This window comes from Sus scrofa, chromosome 6 (assembly GCF_000003025.6).
Source record: "Sus scrofa isolate TJ Tabasco breed Duroc chromosome 6, Sscrofa11.1, whole genome shotgun sequence".
NCBI lineage: Eukaryota > Metazoa > Chordata > Mammalia > Artiodactyla > Suidae > Sus > Sus scrofa.
The window spans coordinates 64,387,917-64,408,582 of NC_010448.4; the positions used below are offsets into that span (position 1 = coordinate 64,387,917).

The 20,666-nt window shown below is 67.0% G+C and overlaps 2 protein-coding genes across 6 annotated transcripts in view; one reads left to right on the forward strand and one right to left on the reverse strand.

Moving 5' to 3' along the window:
• Positions 1-4,154, forward strand: part of PLCH2 (phospholipase C eta 2) — a 66,153-nt gene extending 61,999 nt beyond the window's left edge. For all 5 annotated transcript variants that reach the window (XM_021095205.1, XM_013988723.2, XM_013988725.2 and 2 more), the window contains 2 exons: positions 723-1,020; positions 2,469-4,154. In XM_021095205.1, the coding sequence (XP_020950864.1) occupies positions 723-1,020; positions 2,469-3,733 (1,563 nt within the window). In that variant the 3' untranslated portion in view covers positions 3,734-4,154. The remainder of the gene's footprint in view (positions 1-722; positions 1,021-2,468) is intronic.
• Positions 5,176-19,527, reverse strand: PANK4 (pantothenate kinase 4). Its single transcript, XM_003356124.5, has 19 exons — positions 19,052-19,527; positions 15,698-15,780; positions 15,220-15,434; positions 14,500-14,683; positions 14,155-14,247; positions 13,699-13,852; positions 13,435-13,616; positions 12,993-13,074; positions 12,394-12,494; positions 10,266-10,421; positions 9,492-9,604; positions 9,184-9,271; positions 8,267-8,418; positions 7,604-7,659; positions 7,428-7,477; positions 6,886-6,990; positions 6,438-6,538; positions 6,275-6,343; positions 5,176-5,746 (listed from the first exon to the last, which is right to left on the reverse strand). Exons 1-19 carry the CDS (start codon positions 19,173-19,175, stop codon positions 5,533-5,535), a joined length of 2,322 nt encoding a protein of 773 aa, XP_003356172.1. The 5' UTR covers positions 19,176-19,527; the 3' UTR covers positions 5,176-5,532.

Genomic DNA, 20,666 nt, shown 5'->3' on the forward strand with positions numbered 1-20,666 from the left:
CCGGCTGCCCTCCTCAGTCAGGGAGGCTGCGGGGAGAGGCCTTGCAGGGACCACCCCCCGCCCCGGGCCCAGTGGTTTAGGGGGCACCAAGCCAGCGTGAACAGAGAGTAGGCCGAGGCTGGGAGGAGTCCAGAAAGGCTTCCTGGAAGAAGTAGCACGGGCAAGCGGACCGCTGGGCTGGCCTGGCTGTGCTTGCTTCCTCGGCCGCGGCACCTGGGGGCGGGGAACGTGGCTGGGGTCTGCTCCATCTGGGTCTCACCCCGTCTTGCTCTCCACACCAGAACCACCCGAGGGGCCCCATGCCAACCTGCCCTGCCAGAGCTGGGGGCGAGGGGCCAGCGAGGGGGGCATGGGGCTGGGACGAGGTCTCTGCTTGGGAGACCCTCGGGGCCCCGTCCCCAGCCCTCCCTGGCACAGTTGCCCCAGAGCTGCCGTCCCTCCACTGGTGCCCATGCTCCCCACCCCTGTGCAGGCAGGTGTAGCCCTGCCTGTGCTGCAGCCCAGGCAGCCGCTGTCCCTGGTGGAGCTGGCCCGGAGACATTCCTCCTGACGCACAGCCCTGAGTAGCCCAAGCCAGACGCCCACCAGCGCCCTCAGTGAGGCGGCCCTGGGGCTGCAGCGGGCTCACCCAGGCCGCGGCCCGCCGGGGCGCAGCTGGACGGGGCTGGGTGGTCTCCGGCCCCTGTGCCTGGCCGTCGGCTATGTGTCTCTTTTTCTTGCAGGTCAAACAGGCTCTGGGCCTAAAAGGTCTGTTCCTCCGAGGCCCAAAGCCCGGCTCCCTGGACAGTCATGCTGCTGGGCGGCCCCCGCCCCGGCCCTCCGTTAGCCAGCGGCTCCTACGGCGCACGGCCAGCGCCCCAACCAAGAGCCAGAAGCCGGGCCGCAAGGCCTTCCCGGAGCTGGTCCTGGGCACGCAGGACGTGGGCTCTGAGGGGGAGGCTGGCGACACGGCACCCTCCAGCCCAGGCCCTGCTCTGGAGGTCCCGGCCCCGGAGAAGCCGGGCAGCTGCAGCCCCCGAGGTAAGGCGCCGGCGGAGGGGCGCCCAGTGCAGGAGCCGCCCCCGCGGGCCCCCGAAGGCCCTGGGCCTGCCGGGATGGCCGCCACCTGCATGAAGTGTGTGGTGGGCTCCTGCGCCGGCGAGGACAGTGAGGGCCTGCGGAGGGGGCGGCCGTCCAGCCCGGGGCCCGAGGGCGGGCACTCGGCCATCAGCCAGCAGCCCCGGGCCTGGGCGGATGCACTGGGGGCTGCTTGCGCCGTCCCCGGGAGAAGCGGAAGGGCTCCCAAGGGCCCTGGGGCCCGGCGGCTGGGTCCAGGCGGCAGTGGCTCCGTGTCCTCAGACTCCAGCAGCCCGGGCAGCCCCGAGGTCGCCCCCCACAGCCCCGAGGCCGCCCCCCGCAGGCAGGCGGGGGCCTTGCAGCGGGAGATGAATGCCCTGTTCGTTCAAAAGCTGGAGGAGATTAGGAGTAAATCCCCCGTGTTCTCCACCGGTAAGACCAGAGGCCCCTCCGAGAGTCCCGTGCTGGCCCCCCCGCCCTCGCATGGCCTGGCCAGGCGTCCCTGCTGCGCTTCCGTGTCAGAACCATCGCCTCCGTGTGCTCACTCCACGCGCCTTCATTTCCTGTGTTCCATCGGCTGGTCCCTCGGGCCCCTCAGCCCCTGGTCCCTGGTCTGTCCGCCCAAGGGGCTAAGGGAATGGGCCCTGGGGTGGGGACCGGGGAGTCTGCGAGCCAGGCTCTGCTTGCTGAGGCCAGTGGCTGAAAGTGTGACCTCTGGAGACCGGCCCCAGGGCCCGTGCCGAGCCCCCTTTCCGTGGCCTGACTGCAGGCCCCCGGGGGCAGCTTCCACGCACCCTCCCGCCTCCCTTCAGGGACAGGCTGCTGGCTTCCCACCCCACATCCCCCTCCCCCCTGCCCCCGCCTGCCCGCCGTTCTCTGGGCAGTCTGGCCTGGGCGCTGGACGGGGCTCAGTTTGCTGAGTGTGGGGTCGGGGGAGCAGACTGCAAGTGGCCTTAGCCCTGGGGACTCCCTCAGGAGCAGCTCAGCTCCAGATCCCCTGCCCCCCCCCCAACCCCCAAGGGCTGGTGGTGACAGAGGACTGCTCAGGGCCCCAGGCCACAAGAAGCAGGCCCAGTCTGGGGACGGCAGGCTGGGAGCTGAGCCTCCCTCCCGCTCCCTCCCTGCACCCGCCCAGCCTGCATCCTCCCGTCTATCCGCTGGCCCGCCCCCTCTGACCTCTCTGTTCTCCTTTCTGTCCCCATGCTGCCTCCCTAGTTAGGAACTGAGAGTAGCCGAGTGCCAGGTAACGGGGGTCCGGCCTCCCAGTGCCCTGACCTGCCCTGGCCCCAGCAGCCCTGGAGCCGGAGGGCAGGGTGGGGGGCAGCTCTGTGTGTCTGGGGGGCCTAACCGGGGGGGCCTGGGGCGCAAAGCCATGGGGACACCCCGACACACTCCCCCCCTCTTTCCTACAGACACCCGCCCCTTCTCCACGCAGAGGTCCGTCTCCTCCCTGTGCAGCCTGGAAACCATTGCCGAGGAGCCAGCCCTGGGCCCCGGTGCCCCCCTGCCCGTGGCTGCCCACCCCCAACACTCCCCCGGAGGGCCCCAGTGCTCCGCAGGTCCCGGCGCCAACTCAGCAAGCCCCCCAAGGGTGGCTCTGGGAGCTTCTGGCCCCCCCCAGCTCAGGACCAGGAGCCAAGGGGACACCGAGCCAGCCCCTGAAAGCTGGCAGTGGGCGGGTGGCAGCGGAGGCCCCAGCAACCAGACCGACGGCAGGGGCCATCCTCGGGCTCCAGGCCCTCTGCCCAGAAGGGCCAAGAGTGAGGGGCAGGGGTCCTCAGAGCCCCCGAGTGGGCGGTGGCCCCTGGCCGGGCCCTGCCCCGCCATGTACTTAGATGCCACAGGTGGCGACCGGCTGTGGCAACGGCTGGAGCCAGGCAGCCACCGTGGCAGTGTGTCCTCGTCCTCTAGCGTTTCGTCTGGTGACACAGTCATCGACCTTTCCCTGCCGGGCCTGGGCCTGGGCCGCGAGAGCCTCCCAGGGGCTGCGGCAGGCTGTCTGCCCCTGCGGCCCTGCTCGGCCCCGGCCGCCCGCCTGGACCTGCCCGCTGTGACCAAGAGCAAATCCAATCCCAACCTGCGGGTGGCGGGCCAGCTGCCTGCAGCGCCGGAAAAGCTGCAGCCCCGCCCCCTGGCCCCTCGGCAGCTGCGGGGCCGCCTCCCGCTGGCGGGCCTCGGGGATTGCACCGTGACGGCCAAGTCCAAGAGCCTTGGGGACTTGACGGCTGATGACTTTGCCCCACGTGTGGAGCCCCTCGGCCACAGCCTGGGCCACAGCCTGGGTCTGGCTGGAGAGAGGCCGGCAGGGCAGGGGGTGCGGCCGGACGCCCTGACAGAGCAGCTGCGCTGGCTCACCGGCTTCCAGCAGGCAGGGGACATCACGTCGCCTACCAGCCTGGGCCTGGCCAGGGAGGGGGTCACGGGGGGCCCGGGCTTCCTGCGGCGTTCCTCCTCCCGCAGCCAGAGCCGGGTGCGAGCCATCGCCAGCCGTGCCCGCCAGGCCCAGGAGCGGCAGCAGCGGCTGCAGGGCCCGAGGGGACCCCCGGAGGAGGAGCGGGGTACCCCTGAGGGCGCCTGCTCCGTGGGCCAAGAGGGCTATGGAGATGTGCTGGCTCCCGCCAAGGGCACCACTGACCAGCCAGGTGCTGCCCCCACCAGCCTCCTGCTCAGACTCTGACCAGCCGCCCTCGAGGCAGCCCCACGGCTGGACGCCACTGCTGTCCCGAGCCGGCCCCAAGGCCATCTGGGTGCGGCTGTGCCTCCTCCTGGGGAAGGAGGGAGCCTAGGACATGTTCAGATCTGTGTACACACACAGAGAGAGGTTTAAATTTTGAGACCGATCTCCTACCCCACGAACATGGTGCCGTGTCCTTTTCCACCATCACCAGGTTTGGCCGCGTGGGTGTGCGTGGGCACGTGTGCTCGGTCCTGCCATTCGAGGCCCCCAGGAATGCTTGTCACGTGCCCAGAGTGACCCAGAGAGCCGCCACCCCCACCTCGAGTCCTGGCTTGTTCTGCACAAACGCTGCTCTGTATGGGATGTTTCAGACTCTGTAAACCCCTGAACGCGACTCCAATAAACACGTTCACGTCTGCTCCATGTGGGCTGCTGGCCAGTCCCTCTGGGGCCAGGACCTGCTGTTCCTGGGCTGGGGGCTGTGCCCATGGGGGCTTGGCTGGCCCAGCGTCCTGAGGCCACAGCCCCCAATCTACAGCCCTGTCCCTTCCCTCGCTCCCAGTCCCACTTTTGGGGGGCAGGCCTTGGCCCCGGACGGGTCACGCACCCCTTGCAGTTCAGCGCTGGCCCCAGACCACCGCACTTAGGCTCCTGGGGCAGGGGAGGGGGGTAGGGCCCCAGCTTTCAGGGCCCAGCAGGGTGGCAGGTAGGAGGGGGTTTGGGGAACAGAGGGCCGGGCACAGGCCCCTGCAGGCAACAGCCTCAGTGGCCTCACATTTCTGCGTCCTCCTGAGGTGAGGGGCCCAGGTGCCGGGGAGCTGGGCCTCCTCAGCACACAGGGCTGTCCCCCAAGGCCCGGGGGCCATGGCGGTGGGACTACACACAGCTCCCTGTTCCCAAGACCACTGGCGCACACAGGCAGCCTCGCAGCTGCCACCAGGGCCAGTTCTGCAGTGACGTGGCATCTGTGGCTCCGGTCCACAGCCCGAGGGTCAGGTCCAGCTTGGGGAGGGGTCCCTGGCCTCTGGCAGCAGCGCCAGGGTGGGCCCTCCCCACGGGCAGGGTGCTGAGCACCAGGCAACGAAACCTCTGTGGCCTGATGTGCTGTGAGCAGAAGAGGGCCGGCCACCACGGCTGAGAGGCTCTGAGGGCCCTTGAGGCCCGTGGCCGCCTCTCAGCGGCTCTTGAATCAGGAGTGCTGCTCAGAGACCCACTCTGCCCCTCCTTCCCTCTTGGGGCCAGAGATGCTGGAGGCCACGTGGCACGGCAACAGCTCCAGCCCCCAAGCTAAGGGGGGGGCCTAAGAGTTCCCGAAGCACCCAAAGGGAGAGCCCCCCCAGGTCAGGTTCCACGGAGAAGGGGTCGGCGGGGCTGCCCGCAGGCGCCCAGATTGGGCCCGGGCTCCTGCTCGTCCAAAGCAAAGCAAACGGCCAAGGCAGAGACACTGTTCTCACTCTGGAAACTCTATTTGGTTTGCGCCCCGAGGCTCCGGCATCCTCTGTCAGAGGCATATATGTATATATTTATATTTATATATATATGTATATATATATATATATAAAAGATTATTTAACAGTTAAATATACTCCGACACGCGCGTCTCAGGGAGCAGACGCTGTCTCCCCCCGACGAGCACGGCAGCCTTAAAGAAGCCCGACCCAAGGCCACGGGCGCCGTGCCCGCGTCTGGATGCCCCCAGCTCTGAGGCACAGAAGCACGACATAGATACTCCGATGTGCGCGCGGTGTCCCTGCTGTCGTCGAGACGCGCGCCTGACGAGCGGCAAGCGGGGCGGCGCCTCACTCGGCCGGGACCTCGTACTTGAAGATGACGCTGAAGAGGCGGCCGCCCAGCCGCTCGGCCAGCCACGAGTTCTTGATGACGGCCAGCTTGAGGCTCTCGCAGCGCAGGGCCGCGTGGTAGTTGGTGTGGACGGCTCGGCCCATGCCCTCAATGACCACCAGGTCGGCGCCGCGCTCCCGCACCAGCACGGCCAGCCCCTTGTCCAGGCGGCTTTGGGGAAGAAGGTGGCAGTGAGCGAGACCCCCGACCCTCGGCTCCCTAGCCGCAGGTGCCCCAAGTCCAGCCCGCTCCCAGGACAGCCAGCCTGGCAGCTGTCCCCCGGGGCCTCGGGGACAGCTGTTACTACCGGGCAGCCTGCTCAGAACACTGGGCCCTGGGGAAACGCCTCTGCTTGGAGCTTTAAAGCGTCTTACTCCTTTCGACAGGTTTCTTATCGTCCCCTTGTTGGTTACCAGTGGGCCTGGAGAGGGGGTCATGCCAACCCTGGAGCAGTCGGGGGGCTACGGTCCCGAGCCCAGGCACGCCCTCCTGTGCAGTGCTGCTCCACGGCCGGGCTCTCTGCCTTCTAGGGGCCCCCCGCCAGGTGGGAGGCCCCAAGGGATGCGCTAATCACCCCAGGAGAGGTGTCTAAAGGCGGGGACCAGGTGCCTGTGCCTTCCTCCCGGTGTCCCTGCGCCCCCCGGCCCCTCCCTGCCCGGCTGACTTTGGCCTCCGCGGGCGGGCGGGCCGGCCGCATACCTGAGGTCCAGGCATGGGGAGCTGGAGCCCGTCTGCATCAGCAGTAGCCTCTCTTCCCGTAGCGCTGAGCTGCCGAGCACAAGGATTGCCCCGTGAGGTGGGGTGGGCGGCTGCCCCACGGTGCCCCCACCTCCACGCCGGCCCGGCCCCCCGCCCAGCTTACTGGACGACAGGGTCCATGGCTGCGATGCGCTCGGCCACGATGAGGGACTCGCTGTAGGTCACGTCATTCAAGGCGGGGCCCGAGTTGCACGCCAGGATCACCTGCGGCAGGAGGCCCCAGGCTCTTAGGGACCTTGGCCACGGGTGGCACCAAGCCAGCCTGGGCTTGCCCGCCCTCCCACGGCTGCCGGTGGACGGCCATGACCTCTGGCGACCTCTCACGGCTGGGGGCCTCCAAAAGGGCCGGTTCTTGGCTCAGGACAAGGATGGCCCCCGGGACACTGGGGTCAGGCTGACCTCAGCCCCGTGACAGGACAGGTGGGTCTCCTCCTCCCGCCAGGCCGCCACCTCCCCCGCACCTACCTGCGCGCACAGAGGAGCCCTGGCCGCCGCCCCCACCGAGCGCAGGAGCCCGGGCAAGGGTCCTGCCTCCGGCCCTGCGCACTCACCTCCGTCCCTCTAGAGAGAAGCTCCCTGACAAAGGGGAAGACTCCCAAAATGACGTCTACTCCACTGTTATCTGCGAAAATTAAGGCACATTTGTGAGGGGGCCCCTGTAAGACAAAACCAGGACGTTCAGTCGGGAACAGGCGCATCCAAGCGCTCCAGACACCTCCGCGCTCCACGCCCCCCGCGGACGGGCGGGGGCTGCTGGTCCCGCAGGTGCTGCGGCCGCCAGGGCAGGACCAGCCCCTGCTGCTTCCAGAACTGTTGCTCAAAGGACCTTGGACTGCGGCTGAGCTACCGCTGGTCCCGCGGGAGCCAAGCTCAGAGCGGGGAGCGGTCGACATGTGCTCGCAGTCTGGGCCGGGGCTGGGAGACTCTCCGGGGCCCCTGGGCACTCCTCGGGGGCCTGGCTGGATGCCCTGGCCCCCACCTGGGGGCAGCTCTGTGCCCATCCCTGCTCTGCCTCCCCTCCCGTGAACCCCGCCCAGGGCCCTGTCTCCTGGGCTCGAGAGCACAGGACAGAGGGGGTGGGCAGCTCCGGTACCTTCAGTCTCTGCAGCCACTTGCTGTAGGAGTCCACAAGCCAGGGTCGCTCTGCGGGACACAGGGCTGAGCTCAGCTGCGCCCTCCCAGTGGCCAGCGCCCTTGCCCGCCCACGAGCCGCCCCCAGCCCAGCCCGTATCCCAGCCGGAGAGACGAGCCCTGGGCACCCTACCCTACCTTGCAGCTTCTTCTTCGCCTCCTCGAACCCAAACTGGGGATCGGATTCAAGGACACTGCACAGGAGAGGAGGACACAAAGTCACCCAAAGCCCTGACCCAGGCCTCCGCATTGCTCCTGTGAGCCCCGAGTGAGGCCCCTCCCACGCTGCCATTTGTCACCGGAGCTCAAGTCACGGAAGCGGGTTGGGGCACTGGGGAGCCTCTGTGCCTGCAGCCAGGCCTGGGGGCGATGCCAGCCACCAGCCCTGCCCCAACGTGCTGCCCAGGGGCCAGCAGGGCCCAGGGCAGGGATGAAGCGGGCGGCGCTTGTGGTGTCCGGGACAAAAGCCCCCTGTGGGTGGGTGCGAGGGCTGGCAGCGGCGCTGCTGCAGCCGAGACCCAGGTACAGGGGGGAGGCGCCAGAGGGCCGGTGGGCCGGGACACGCGGGGATGGGGGGCCGGGAAGGCGCGCGTGTCCCCCGCATGGCGGGGCCCCTCCAGGCAGTGATGGTCAACGTGTACTTTAATCCTGAAAAGCCCTGCGCCTGCATGGGCGGGCGGGGAGGCGGGGTCCTGACCACACCCAAGGCCACATGTGCCCGGTGCGAGCCCTGAGCTGCGTCCTGGTGGCTCCAAGTCGGGCGGACCGAGGGTTGGGGCCGTGAGGACAGCAGGCACCTACTCGGAGACGGCTTTCGCTCCCCAGTCGAAGACGTTGCCGGCCAGCAGCCCCTTCACCAGGGCCAGCTGCCGCTCCTCCCAGCCCAGGGCGTCCAGGGAGCGGATCACCCTCTGAAAACACTTCAGGGCCACGCCGTTGTCCTGCTGCTTCACCTGCGGGGAGAGGCCTGTCGGGATGTGGGCAGGGCGAGGGGGCACCTTGCCAGGGGTGCTGCCGGGGACACTGCCAGCCCTGAGCCTGCTCGTGGGGACAGAGGCTCCCTGGGCCGTCCCCGGGGGCATCTCCACCACCACGGCCGTGCCAGGTCAGCGCTGCTGATGCGGGACATCGTGGTCGGGGGCCGAGAGCCGGTGGTGCCGGAGGCCGTGCAGGGTGACGCTGCCCTGGGAGCTGCTTCCGAAGCCTGACCCGGGGCGTCTGGGCCGGGGCGGAGGACCCAGGGCCCCGGGGGCACCAACTGCTCGCCTCAGCACAGACCTCCCGCTGCTCGGTCTCCTGTGTAAGCGGAGGGGAGGGGAGGGGGGCCCGGTGCACCGAGCTGGCCCTGGACCCCGGCCACAGCTCCAGGGCACGTGGCCTCCTGACCAAAGAGCCCAAGGAGCTCCCTCCTGGCCTCCCGCCAGGCTCTGACGGCTCATCACCAGGACAGATCTTCTCAGCACCGACCCTGAGTTTCCAGGCTGGCCTCGGGAGGGGCCTCGGCGCCACATGCCCACCACCCACGACACCTCCCTGAAGAGGAAGCCAGCGCGGTGCCCGCGTGCGGCAGCTGTCGGCCGACGCTGCCAGCGGAGCGGCTGCTCCTGGGGGGTGGACCCTCACCAGGCGGCTGCGGGACCCAGCCGGTCACCAGGCTGGGCTCCGAGGCTGCCGCCCCCGCCCACTGCCCCACGCCGGCCCCAAGCAGCGGCGCTCACCTTGGAGTAGGGGTCCGGGAAGTTGAACTCGTTCAGGCAGTGCTCCCTCGTGTCCAACAGGCTGCGCACGGTCAGCGTCCCGTAAGCGCTGGGGACAGAGCCGGGCAGAAGGGCTCAGCACGCTGCCCGTTGCACCCGCGGCCCCAAGGGAGACACCCAGGCAGCCAGTGGGGCGGCCGGGCCGAGGGGGTGCGCCCTGCCTGCCGAGCCACGTGGGGAGGCCGCGTGGCTTCCTGGGAAACTTGGAGTAGCTTCGAGGGAGCCCCCGGCCCCGGGCGCGCTGCCCCCACAAGGGCCGCCCCACTCACAAGGGCTGGTGCCGCAGCGTCTGCAGCTTGTTCCAGTACTTCTGGCGGAACTTCTCAGCCCTTTCAGCTGCGTCCACAGAGCCCGGCTGGCTGGCCACGGCGCGCTTCACCACCTGCCGAGCACGGGGCAGTCAGCAGTGCTCAGAGCGGCCCGGACCCACAGATGGCAGCGTTGGTGGCAGCCACTGTGATGGGCTCGCCAGCCTGATGCGTCATCTGCTGGGTGGGAACGGGTCCACCAACCCCAACCCAAAGCTCACTTCTCACCCTCCAACATGAGGGCCAGGAGGCACACTCGCTGCCAGCTCCTGCCTGCCCAGGGCTCAGGGTCTGGGCAGGGTTCACAGCAGGGTGGGACTCTCACTCTGAGGAAAGATCCCACGGGCCTCCCTGGGGGCTGTGCAGAGGCACAGGGCTTCCCGTGGAGTTACTGTGGCCTTGAGACACCACCCTCCAGAGCCTGCAGGCCGGCCACTGCTGCCCCGACCCCTATGCAAACCGCTGGCTTTCCAGAGAAACACAGCAGCCAGCAGAGCTGCTCAGCCAGCTCGAGAGGCCGCGCCTTGCTGACACCACTCAGGGTCACGTTCTTCCCTAGGCGCCACAGATCCCGCCTCAAATGCGCAGACCAAGGGCTCCTGGGGAGACCGCCACCCTTCTCCATCACGCTCCCGCCACCCCCGGGAGCCCGAGGTGGTTAGACGTGGCTGGGGCCACCCCGGCCTGCCGCCGGTTTCTCGCACGCATCTTCCACCGCCCCGCCCCGGGCCTCACCCCGTCCAGGGCCTCCTCGAAGCAGGTGAGCCAGTACTTGCGGGCCAGGGCGTCGTCTGTGAGGTCAACCGTGTCGGGTACGTAGGAAGAAGGGTCCAGGAGAAGAGGTAGGTTGACCAGCGGCCGCTCCAGCCGGTCCATTTCCAGCAAGTCAAACTGGGGACCAGAAGCAGGGGCGGGTCAGATGGGTTTTTTCTGAAAGACCGAGACCCCACCCCCAAGTCTTAGAAGCAACTTCTCTGCACAAAGAGCAGAGGGTAAGTGGAAGCTTCTGCGGGCAGGACAGGGACGACCTCGTTCTGCCCCGTCCGTGGGCCCCTCTCCCCCCAGGCCCTCTCACAGCCTGCAGTGCTCCTGCCCTTCTGGTGGCCTGCGCCGGATGGCTGACCCCAAGCCCGTTCCTGCCAGGCGCCGGGCCCTGGCGCCTGCGCTCCCACTGCTTCTCCCACCGTTGCCGCGCCCCCTTCACACTGATAGCCTCTCCATCCTTGCTTCTCCTGCCCAGGGTGCCACGGCCGCCACCCTCACTCACTGCCCGGCAGGCCTTGGTCCCGTAGTTCCTGCTCAGGGCTGGTTCCTGGGCAAAGCTGCTGAGTCCCGACTGGACACGCTGCTCCCTCCCCGATGGCATGTGTGTGCATCACGGGCCTGGCGCCCAGAAGCCCCGCCCCAGCCCCGCGGGGTGACCGAAGTATCTCCCAAACAAACGGTCCTACATGTCTGGTCCTGTTCTCAGATGAAAACCACACCATGCAGCTGCTCTGGGGCCAAAAGAAGCAACTGACCCTGGAGCTTGCCCGCCAGGCCCTCCACACCTTTCAGGAAGCCCCCAGCTGGGCCCGGGCCCTGCTCTGCTGGGGATGCTCCAACTGGCCACCAGCAGACGGGGAGGCAGGTGTGCTCTGAGCGGGGACGGTCTGGACAAGGCCTGCCCGTGAGAGAGATGGCTTCTAGGCTGTGCCTGGAACAGCGTGTTCGGCAGGAACTGGGGCGAATCCCGGGTCAGAGGCCGCGGCGGGTGCCTCCCTCCTCACCGGCAAAGGACACCCGCCTCCCTGACAGATGCCGAGGCTGGGTCTGTGCCCAGCCCGGTCCCGCCTGAGGACGCCCCCAGCCAGGGCCCTCCCTGGGTAAGGCAGGGAGCCCCACTGAGAACCCATCACGCCCGGGGCACGCAGCGCCTGCCCTGCAGCGGATAAGGACCACACTGAGCTTCGCAGCTGGTTAAAGGGCTTCGTGCCCACCCACCCAGCTCTGCAGCAGGGACCGCATCACCCTTCGGCGAATCAGAAGCAGGGCCTGCGGGGTGTCGGCCCTTTCTCCACACAGCAGTCACAGGTCCTACCCAGCCCAGGTCTTGGCCCTGGCCATGGGGCCTGCTCTCGCAAAGAGCGCAAAGGGCGCCAAGGGCCCGGTGCCCTGGCACAGCTGGGCGTGGAAGATGTGGCACAGGGCACGGGTCTCGCTGTGGGAACGGGGGGGCTGTCCCCAGGGAAGTGAGAGCTGGATGGGATGTGCTCGTTCCCCCTTCGGAGAACCTGCATCTACAACCTAAAAGCAGCCTTTCCTCAAAACAGGTTTGTCCTGAGGACGGCACCCGACCAGCGCGCCCAGACCAGGCACCCGCGGGGGTCGACATGCCCAGCGCACAGGCTCTGATAACCACTCCCCGAATGGCGACAGGAACACATCTGTGACACGCGGTCAGTAAGCTGGCAACAACCCGTGGAACTGATCTGCGCAGGGACGGGGCCAGGGCGGTACCATTCCGTGTCTGGCTGACGCTGGTTCCGGCCGGCCTGGCAGGCCAGGGGAGCCCCCATCGAGTCACAGTGGACCTCGACCCCCTGCAGGCCAGGCAGAACCTCCCAAGGACACCAGACTCTGCAGGCTCGGCCCCACCTTGGAACCGTCACACAGAGAAAGGACTGCGCGAAGGGGCCTGAGCAGGTGCCTGCGACCAGGAGTTAGACTCTGATTCTGCTGTGAACAGCCCCACAGCCCTGCCGAGAGACCCTTAGTCCGGTTTCGAGACCGGCCTGCACCAGGAGGGGGCGCTTCTGAGCTTGGCCACGGCAGCGCGGGGGGCCCTCCCCCAGGGAAGCGAGCCACTGGGACCTGTACTCACCGTGCCGCTCCGGGCCCTCTGGGTCGGGCAGAGCTCAGGCGACGAGCTCATCAGCCCGGAGCTGCCGGCGTAGTTCTCTCCCCAGCTGTACTGGTTTGGGTCTGCGGGACAAGAGAGGGGCGTCACCTGAGGGTCGGGCGGCGGGCCTCACTGCCTCGGGGAGAGGACTCGCTGCGGGTGTCCCAGGGCCCAGCGTCCTGTCGCGCTGTCTCACGGGCACTAGGGCCTCATGCACGGAGTGCTTAGGCCTCTCTGAGCTTCTTAACGGCATCCCCTGATTTACCTCCAGGGTGAACCCGCACTTGGGGACCCGGTGACAGTCAGCTGGCTCTCTGGCGCTGACCCCCACGCACCCGGCCCTGCACCTCCTGGGGCAGAATCCCACCTGCGGGTCTTTCACGAGTCTTCCAACAAGGAAAGACCAGAAAAGCACCTGCAGACGCCAGACCGACAGCGACGAGGAGCCGGAGGACACAGGAAGGCCAGGGCCTTCGGAGGCGAGGCTGCATGTGGGCCATGCCCTGCTCACAGCCAGTTCGGTCCCCTGACGACAGTAGCTGCGCCCGCCTGCCCTCGCCACCCGCAGCAGCGGCACTCACTGTCTTGCTCCGCTCCCTTGAGAAACGCGCCGATGGCTCCCAGGTAGCCCTCGTGCCTCAGGAACAGCGCCTGGACTTCCCCCTGCCGTGGAAACACCCCCTGAAGCCGGCCTCGCTGTGCACAGGCCCAAGGCTGCGCGCTGGTGGGATGCGGGCCGCCCCCTCGAGCGGGCGGGGGCTGCCCGCCACACGGCTGTCCCAGCACCAGGCAGGGAACTGTACGGGACAGCAGAATGGAAAAGCCCGCCGGCTGGAGGCTGAACACCTCCCGTCACAAAATCAACACCCCTCCGATTCCCCGCGTCAGCCAGGCGCAGCGCGACGGCCACGTCCAGGCTCACTTGGCGCCCTGGACAGTGGGAGGCCGTCCCGGGCCTTGTCCCCGGCAAACGGCCTGGCAGAGCCAGGTGGCGCGGGGGCGGCGCAGGGGCGGGGGCGTCACCTTGGAGAAGAAATTGATGCTGTAGGTGATGGTGCGCATGGTGACCGGGTGGCCGCGGATGAAGAAGCCGCCGAAGTAGACCCGGTCCAGGCAGTGGAGCCTGGCGTAGAGGCAGGCGAGCTGCCCGATGTCGTTGCTGATCATGTGCAGCAGGCTCTTGGCCATGTCCTCCCTGGAGAACTCTGCGGGACGGAAGCAGAGCCGCTGGGCAGGCGGCTGGGGGCAGCGTGCACCCGGTGAGCGAGAGCAGGCGACGGGCGGTACCTCTGTCCGCAGTGGCCGACTTCCCAAAGCTGCTGGCGATGAGGTTGCCGCTGAGCCCCAGCGTCTGGTGCGCCCCTCCGTAGACGTCCTGCACCAGCATGTCCACGTTGGCGTGCTGGCCTCGGGACGCCAGGTGCAGCAGCTCATCGAACTTCTGCAGGGACAGAGCGACGGAGACGCGTGACAAGCAAGGAGCTGACGGGACCCCTACAGCCCGCACACCAAGCCCACCAAGGGGAGCCAGCTCCTCTTGCCCAGGACCACCCAAGAGAGATGCTGCGGCCACGTGGACGCCCGTCCTTCAGGGACTCAGGACGAGGGCCAGGAATGACTCACTTTCAGAACAATCCCAGCCAAGCACGAGCCTCAGACCCCCAAGCAACCCTTTCCGGAGGGGGGCGGGGGAAGCCTGACATCCTGCGTAGGTGGGGGCTTTCTCCCACGGCTGCCCAATACCTTGGTTTTGGTGAGCAGGGCCCCGAGCCCCCAGAAGGTGCCACCCCCGATGGAGCTGCCGCCGATCCACTCAAATCTGTCCTCCGTCTCTACCTGGAGCAGAAAGGTGGCAGGTGTGTCAGCAGGCAGGTCTCGGGACACAGTGGCCCAGGGGCGTCCCCAGACCTGGGTGATGATGCGTCTGGGCGGTGGGGCACATGCTGATGCTGGAAGGAGGGGCCTGTGAACACTGCAGCCGGGCCATCTGTGTCCGTGGCCCTGTGCCCGGTTGGGGCCCTAACACGTAGCCAGTAGCCCAACAAGCCACGGCTGAGGCATCGTTCTCCTCCATGAGCCAGGCCTCACCTTCACAATAGAGACGCCAGAGCCGATGTTGACGAGAAGGTACGGGAAGATGTTGGGGTGGTTCGTCTGGAACCGGAACTCGGGGTCGGAGTCCTTCTGGTAGACGAACGCCTCGTGCGGGATGTTTTTCAGCACGAAGTTGCAGCCCTTTATCAGGCAGGTCATCACGTCCTCCTTGTCAACCCTGAGAGGGAGGGCCGGCCACTGCAACCAGCGGGGCCATGGCACAGCCTCGGCCCGCAGCCCGGTGCTGCCAGCCCGGGCTCGCCTTCTGGCTCCAACAGCACACCTGGCTCTCGGAAACAGCCTGCCGGGCAGCTCGCGAAGTCACCACCTGGCCCTGCGAGACTCGGGGGTGGGCCAGCTGCAGGAACCTGAGGGCCCGGCACTTGGCTGGGGCACGAATGGCCCCAGCCTCTGCTCCCACGACAGGGCCAGGGCCCCCGGGGGCCGGGGATCGCTGCGTTGCCATGGGAACACAGCAGACGTGGTCTCGAGGCTCCATCTCCCTCCTCTCGGCCCTCGCCCCTCCCCACGTGCCCACCCATGGTCCTCGGTCCCCTGAGCCACTCGGAGGGTCAACCCCCAGCATCCTGCTGCAGCCGGCCCAGAGCCTGGCCCCCAGCCGCCACCTGAAGCTCCCTGAGCTGGGCTACGCGGGAATTGCAGGGCCTGGGGCACTGCGGCCACCTCCTCAGAGCCCGACTGGGTCCCACTTACTTCAGCTGCAGCTTCTCTTCAATGAGGTCTTTGAACTTGTACGCCCCGCCCCCGGTCGCCTGGATGACCTTCGTCTCGGTGTTAACCAGGTGGTCCTTGATGAAGTCCAGGCAGGCTTCTATGTAGGTGTTCTCGAACTTGACAAAGTGCAGCCTGGCGGTGACCTCCTCCTGGACGGAGATCTCGTAGGGTGGCTCGTGGTCCTGCTCTGTGTCCTGGGGATGCAGGCGGGGACCCGCGCGTGCCGCCTCAGGGAGGGGCTGGCTCTAGGCCACCCCTAGCACCCCAGCAGCAGTTCGGTCACCCGAAGGGACGTGGGACCCTCGAGTCCCCACAGGAGGGAGGCAGAGCAGGCAGGGCAGAGCGAGCAGGCCGGGGGCACTTCTGCCAGGGCCCAGGATGGCGGGGCGCTGAGCGGGGCGGCAGGGAAGGGTTATCGGCAGGAAGCTCCCCACCGCGAGGCCGCCAGGAGGCTCACCTTGCCCGAGTGGTCAAAGGAGCGCACTCGGGCCACTTTGTGCTGCACGGTGGAGTAGTAGGCCAGCTTGGTCAGAGAGCCGCCTGCGGGAGACACAGGCGCAGCAGGGTGAGAAGCGGCTGGAAGGGACCCAGAGGCCACCCTTCCACACGCCTGCCTCTGCCAGACCTAGGCCCTGCCCACAAAGAATCTGATGCTGCTTGAACTTGAACACCCTGCAGGGCCAGAGAGAGGACGCGGATGAACTGCAGGAGCCACACGTTCTGCTTTCTCTGAAAAGGGCCCCTGACCAGCGCTGAGAGGGCCCATTTCCCCTCCAGCGCCACGTCCAGAGGAAAAGGAAACGACTGTTTCTGGGTGACCTCGGCGATCACGGGTGGCCTGGGAAATTCTGCTGCAAGCTCTCATCTTGAGGATGGACCCGGGGCAAGAGTGGACACACTCACTGCGTTTATGGAAAAGCACACACCTGGCGGCCTGTGGAAAGGGGCGGAGGGGGCTGTTCTCACCGGGAGCGCCCAGGAAGGCCTGCCTGGGAGATGCTCGGGGCCGGGGACGCCCATGAGGCCCTGCAGAGGGCATCGCTGGAAGCCAGGTGCCCCCTGTTACCCGGCGACCACGGGGAAACAGATGAGGCCTCGGCACGTCAAGACCCCCAGGGTGTCCTTCCCGAGGATGAGGGGAGCCCTCTCCTGAGCCGAAGTGAGGCTTCGGGGGAGGCGCCAGGGAGCTCGCAGCTGTTCAAGGCCCGCCGGTGAGCGGAGAAGCGGAAGCCTCAGCCCCGCCAGACGGCTTTGGAACCAACTGTGTTTTCAGAGGGAACTCCCTCGTTATGAGAAGAAGGCTACAGGTGTCAACAACTGCTGGCTCGTGACAAACACTGAGGGAAGGTATGAGAACCGTCTGGGGGGGGAAGCATATTGGAGACACCAAGGTCACAAGGACCACGGCAGGGGACACAGGTCAACCCCACCCCAGTGTGAGCTCGGTCACACCTGGCCTGGTGGAGCCGCCACCTGGCAGCATGGCCAGGGCCTCCCGACCTGCGGTGACCTGGCCTCATGGGCCCCGTGTTCAGTTACTAAGCACCGCGGCACAGGCTTGTCTCAGCCCCAGGCCGCGAGCTCAAGCTGCGAACCTGGCCTGGAGCCTCCTGATCCCTCCTCCCTGCCCCCACCCATGGCCTGGCCACCAGCGTCACTAAAGCGCTTGGGCCTGAGTCACCTCTGTGAATAAGCGGCTTCCCCAAAGGACAAGCAACACGAAGAGATGAAGCTGCATTGTGAGCAGCTCATCGAGAGTTACCACAAACAGAGGCCTGGGTCACAGACGTGCCATCTCAGACAGCGTGTTAGCTTAGCTTGAAATCACCACCGAAACACAGTGTTAGGGTTTGTGGGGGTCCCGCACACCACACACCCTGAGTGGGGCAATGCCTCCTTCTCCCCCCCAGGAGCCACTGGATGGTGGTCTGGGTGCAAGCGGAGCAGGACAGTCACCCTGAACGGCTCAGTGCACAGAGCAGAAGGGCGGAGCCTGCGGGGCGCAGGTGGGCTCATCTAGTCCCAGGATCCCTCAGGATGAGAGGGGATGCCAACCTGGGCCCCCTGCCCCTGCAAGTCACACCTGACCAGGGCAGGGACCAGGTGATGGCACACAGCACTGTGGACGCCACAGGGCATCCCTGACTGACAAGAGGAACCTGAGCCAAGACCCTCCATCCAGTTTGCCCAGACCCACGGGGGCCTGGCACAGGGCTGACCTTCTACCCCAGGCACCAAGGCGGGCAGGACACCCCTTGCCTTCACCTGAGGGACCCTTCCTTCCACAGGAACCTGGAGTCAAGTCAGCTTCAAGAATGTGTTGACACAAAGCATCAGACGCTTTGGGAGGGGATACCAGTGGACAGGGGTGCCCCATGCAAGAAAGGAAAAGCCTTGCCTAGGACCCAGCAACTGAGCTCTCCTGGACTGGGAGGCTAGGGGAGGGGAGAGGAAACCGGAAGCCCGCTTGTCAACCCCACGCTGACGAGCACCCTGGCTTTGTGGACTCCTGGGTGGAGGACCCCTGCCTGCCCTGACCTGTGACCTCTCACCAGCTGCATGAGCCAGTCTGTGCTTCACAGCAACAAACATGTCCTTCGAAGAACCAGAGACAGAGCACCCAGCCCCAGGGTGGGGGGATCTCACAAGGAAATAAATGCCAACCATTGAAACTACTCCTTTGAGCGTCCTTCTGCCAAGGAACTGGACCAGGCAGGCACTCCTCCCTCTGCGGCCACAAGCTGGCCCCAGGAGCCACACAGAACACCCCGGGGGGGAAGAGAAACGGGAGGTGCCAACTGGTTGGAGCAGACTCAAGCGGCACCAAGCCTGGGGCCTCAGGGCACACGCCCCCCGGGGAAATGCCACCACAGCAGTGCAGGCAGGGCTCAGAGAACATGGGAGGTGGCTCCCAGGGGCTGGGGCTCCCACCCAGCCCGGCACGACGTCCAGCAGAGCACGGATCCCTCAGGTTCCCTCTCGGGGAGACAAGCTCCAGGTCACAGAGCTGCCCACGCCCACCCCCACCCCCGCCCCGCCTGGCTCTGCCCCGCCTCCAGGCCAGTCTCCTAAAGCCCACTGCGGTTTCCAGGTGGGGACTAGGGACGCGGGCCACTCTCCGCCCCCACTTCTCTGGACGGCCCCCTCCCCCAAAACCCGTGACTCCAGGGACCCCCCCACCCACCCAAGGACAGGGGAGCGGGCCGGTCCAACCCCTCCAGGAGAGGAGCGCCACGATGGGCCAGGCCTTGGGGGGTCCCGGACCACGCGAGCTCGGGCCGCAGCCCGGATCGGCTGCGACCGCGAGAGGCAGGGCCGCCCCACTCAGCGCGCCGCACGCAGGCAGGGCGACAGCAGCCTAGCGTTGGCGGTCGGCCGGCCGGGTCGCCGCGCCTCCTCCTCAACGGAGACAAGGGCCAGCGCGCCAGGGTGGGAGGAGGGCCCTGCGGGGGGGCGGGGCACGGGCACTTTCGACCTGAGTCCGCGCCTAGGTCGACAAACCGCCGGCCCCTGAGCTCCCGCCGGGCAGCCTCTCCCGCGGGACTACGAACCCCGGCATGCCCCGCTCCGGTCGTGAGGCGCCTGCCGGGAGCTGTAGTCCCGCTGCCACGGCTAGCGTGCACCTGTAGACGGTAGCGAACTACAAGGCCCGATAGGCCATGCGCGCCCGCAGCCGCGGACTACAAAGCCCGACAAGCCTTTGGCGCCGCGGCCCACGCCCCGCCCTTCGTCCTTGCCACCGCCCCGGCCCGCCGGCCCCGCGCCCACGCCCACCCCCGCCGCCCAGCTCCCCTCGCCCGCCCGCAGCGACCTATATCTATGGCGAAGCGCTTGGCGTTCTCCAGGTTGCGGAAGATCTCGTCGGGGGGCAGCGTAATGCTCTTGTCCAGGCTGTCCCCGCTGCTCCCGCTGCCGCTCGCTCCACACTCCGCCATTTTGAATGTGCCCGGCCAGTCTCATCAGCCATGGAGATATATGCGCATATATTTGACTGTTAAGCGCCTCCTGTGCATATATTATGCTAATGATCCCGGGCAGGCCCCCGCCCCCCGTCTCCGCTGCAGCTCGAAGCGCCGACTCGCGCTGGCCAGGAAGCGGGCTCCAGAGACCCGGCGGTGGGCAGCTCACGCAAAACCTCTGGGCTGTCGTCGTCTCTGCTGTCCCTTCACTGAGCTGGCCGGATGCTGACCTCAAGTGATCTGAGCAAGTGCAGAGGCGGCACCTGGGGCTTGCAGCCCACCAGACGGACCGCTTCTGTCAGCGAGTGGTACTGAAAAGCTTGGCAACTACGGCAAAGGTGCTTGAGCGCCACCAGCCTGGATCCCTGGGAGCGCAGGGCCGCCGGTGCCCCACTTCCCATGCAAACAAGGAGTAGTTGGTGACTTTGCCCCCTAGGAGCCCCCACCCCGCCCCGCCCAGAATCTCTTGTGATGCAGTGGGTTAAGGGTCTGGTGTATGTAGTCTGCGTTGTGGCTGGGGCTCAATCCCTGGCCCAGGTACGTCCACATTCAGCAGCGCAGCCAAAAAAAAAAAAAAAAAAAGAAGAAGAAGAAGAAAAGGGGGCAAGAAAATGCAGGGGAAGGCACGAGAGCCTGCCTGGAAAAGGTTACTTTTCTGGCAAAAGAGGGACACTGTGGAAGTTTGCAGGGAACAAGCTGAGAAAGCTCCCAGTTGGTGTTGGGGATGGGCTTCCAGGGCTGGTTACTGAGAACCTCGGGGATGGGTGTACTCCTAAGGCAGCGAGGCGCTTTGTGAAAGAGCCCCGTGTTGGCCCTTAAGGTGGCTTTGGACCTGCCTCTAGGTGACCCTGAACCAGCTACTTTGAGTCTTTGGCTTCCGGCCTTGAGCGTGCTACCAGTTGCCTGGTAGGGCCCATAGGAGCACAGGCCCTCCAGAGACAAAAACTCAGAGCTCCAGGGGTGATTCGGGGGAGGGGCTGGTGCACCAGGAGGGCTAGCAGCCTTGTGGGCCAGCCTGGCCAGGGGGCACTCCCACGAGGACAGCGGTTGCCCCTGCTGAGTGCTGCCCCTGCTGAGTTCATGGACGTGCCTGCCTTACAGCAGTAGATGTGGAGGACGTGGGAGGGGCTTCCCATCCCTGGCTCGGCAGTCCCAGGGCTCAGCAGGGACCCCAGAGGCCACTAGCAGCACTGCTCTGGACGTCCCCCGCAGGGTGGACAGACAGGGATGGAAGGCGAGCAGGAAGGAGGGAGGGCCAGCCTGGGCACCTCCAGGTTCCTGCAGCCTGTGGCCTGCCTAAAAATAGATGCCCTTTCCAAGGCAAGGCCTGCCCTTGGCAGGTTTGTTGCCAGCACTGCCTGTTTTGCTCCAGGGAGCAGTCGGGCTGCAGGGAAGTCTGGGCAGCCACCTGTGGGTTGTCCAGGAAGGTGCCCTCAGGAGCTCGTCCAAGTGCGAAGGCTGTTGGAT

Coding starts and splice junctions, on each gene's coding strand:
- PANK4 (XM_003356124.5), bottom strand. CDS start 19,175: ATGGCGGAGTGTGGAGCGAGCGGCAGCGGGAGCAGCGGGGACAGCCTG. Junction 8,419..9,183: donor TCCCGGACCCCTACTCCAAG/GTGAGCGCCGCT, acceptor CTCTCCCCGCAG/GTGAAGCAGCAGGACAACGG. Junction 6,991..7,427: donor AGTGGCTGCAGAGACTGAAG/GTACCGGAGCTG, acceptor TTTGTCTTACAG/GGGCCCCCTCACAAATGTGC.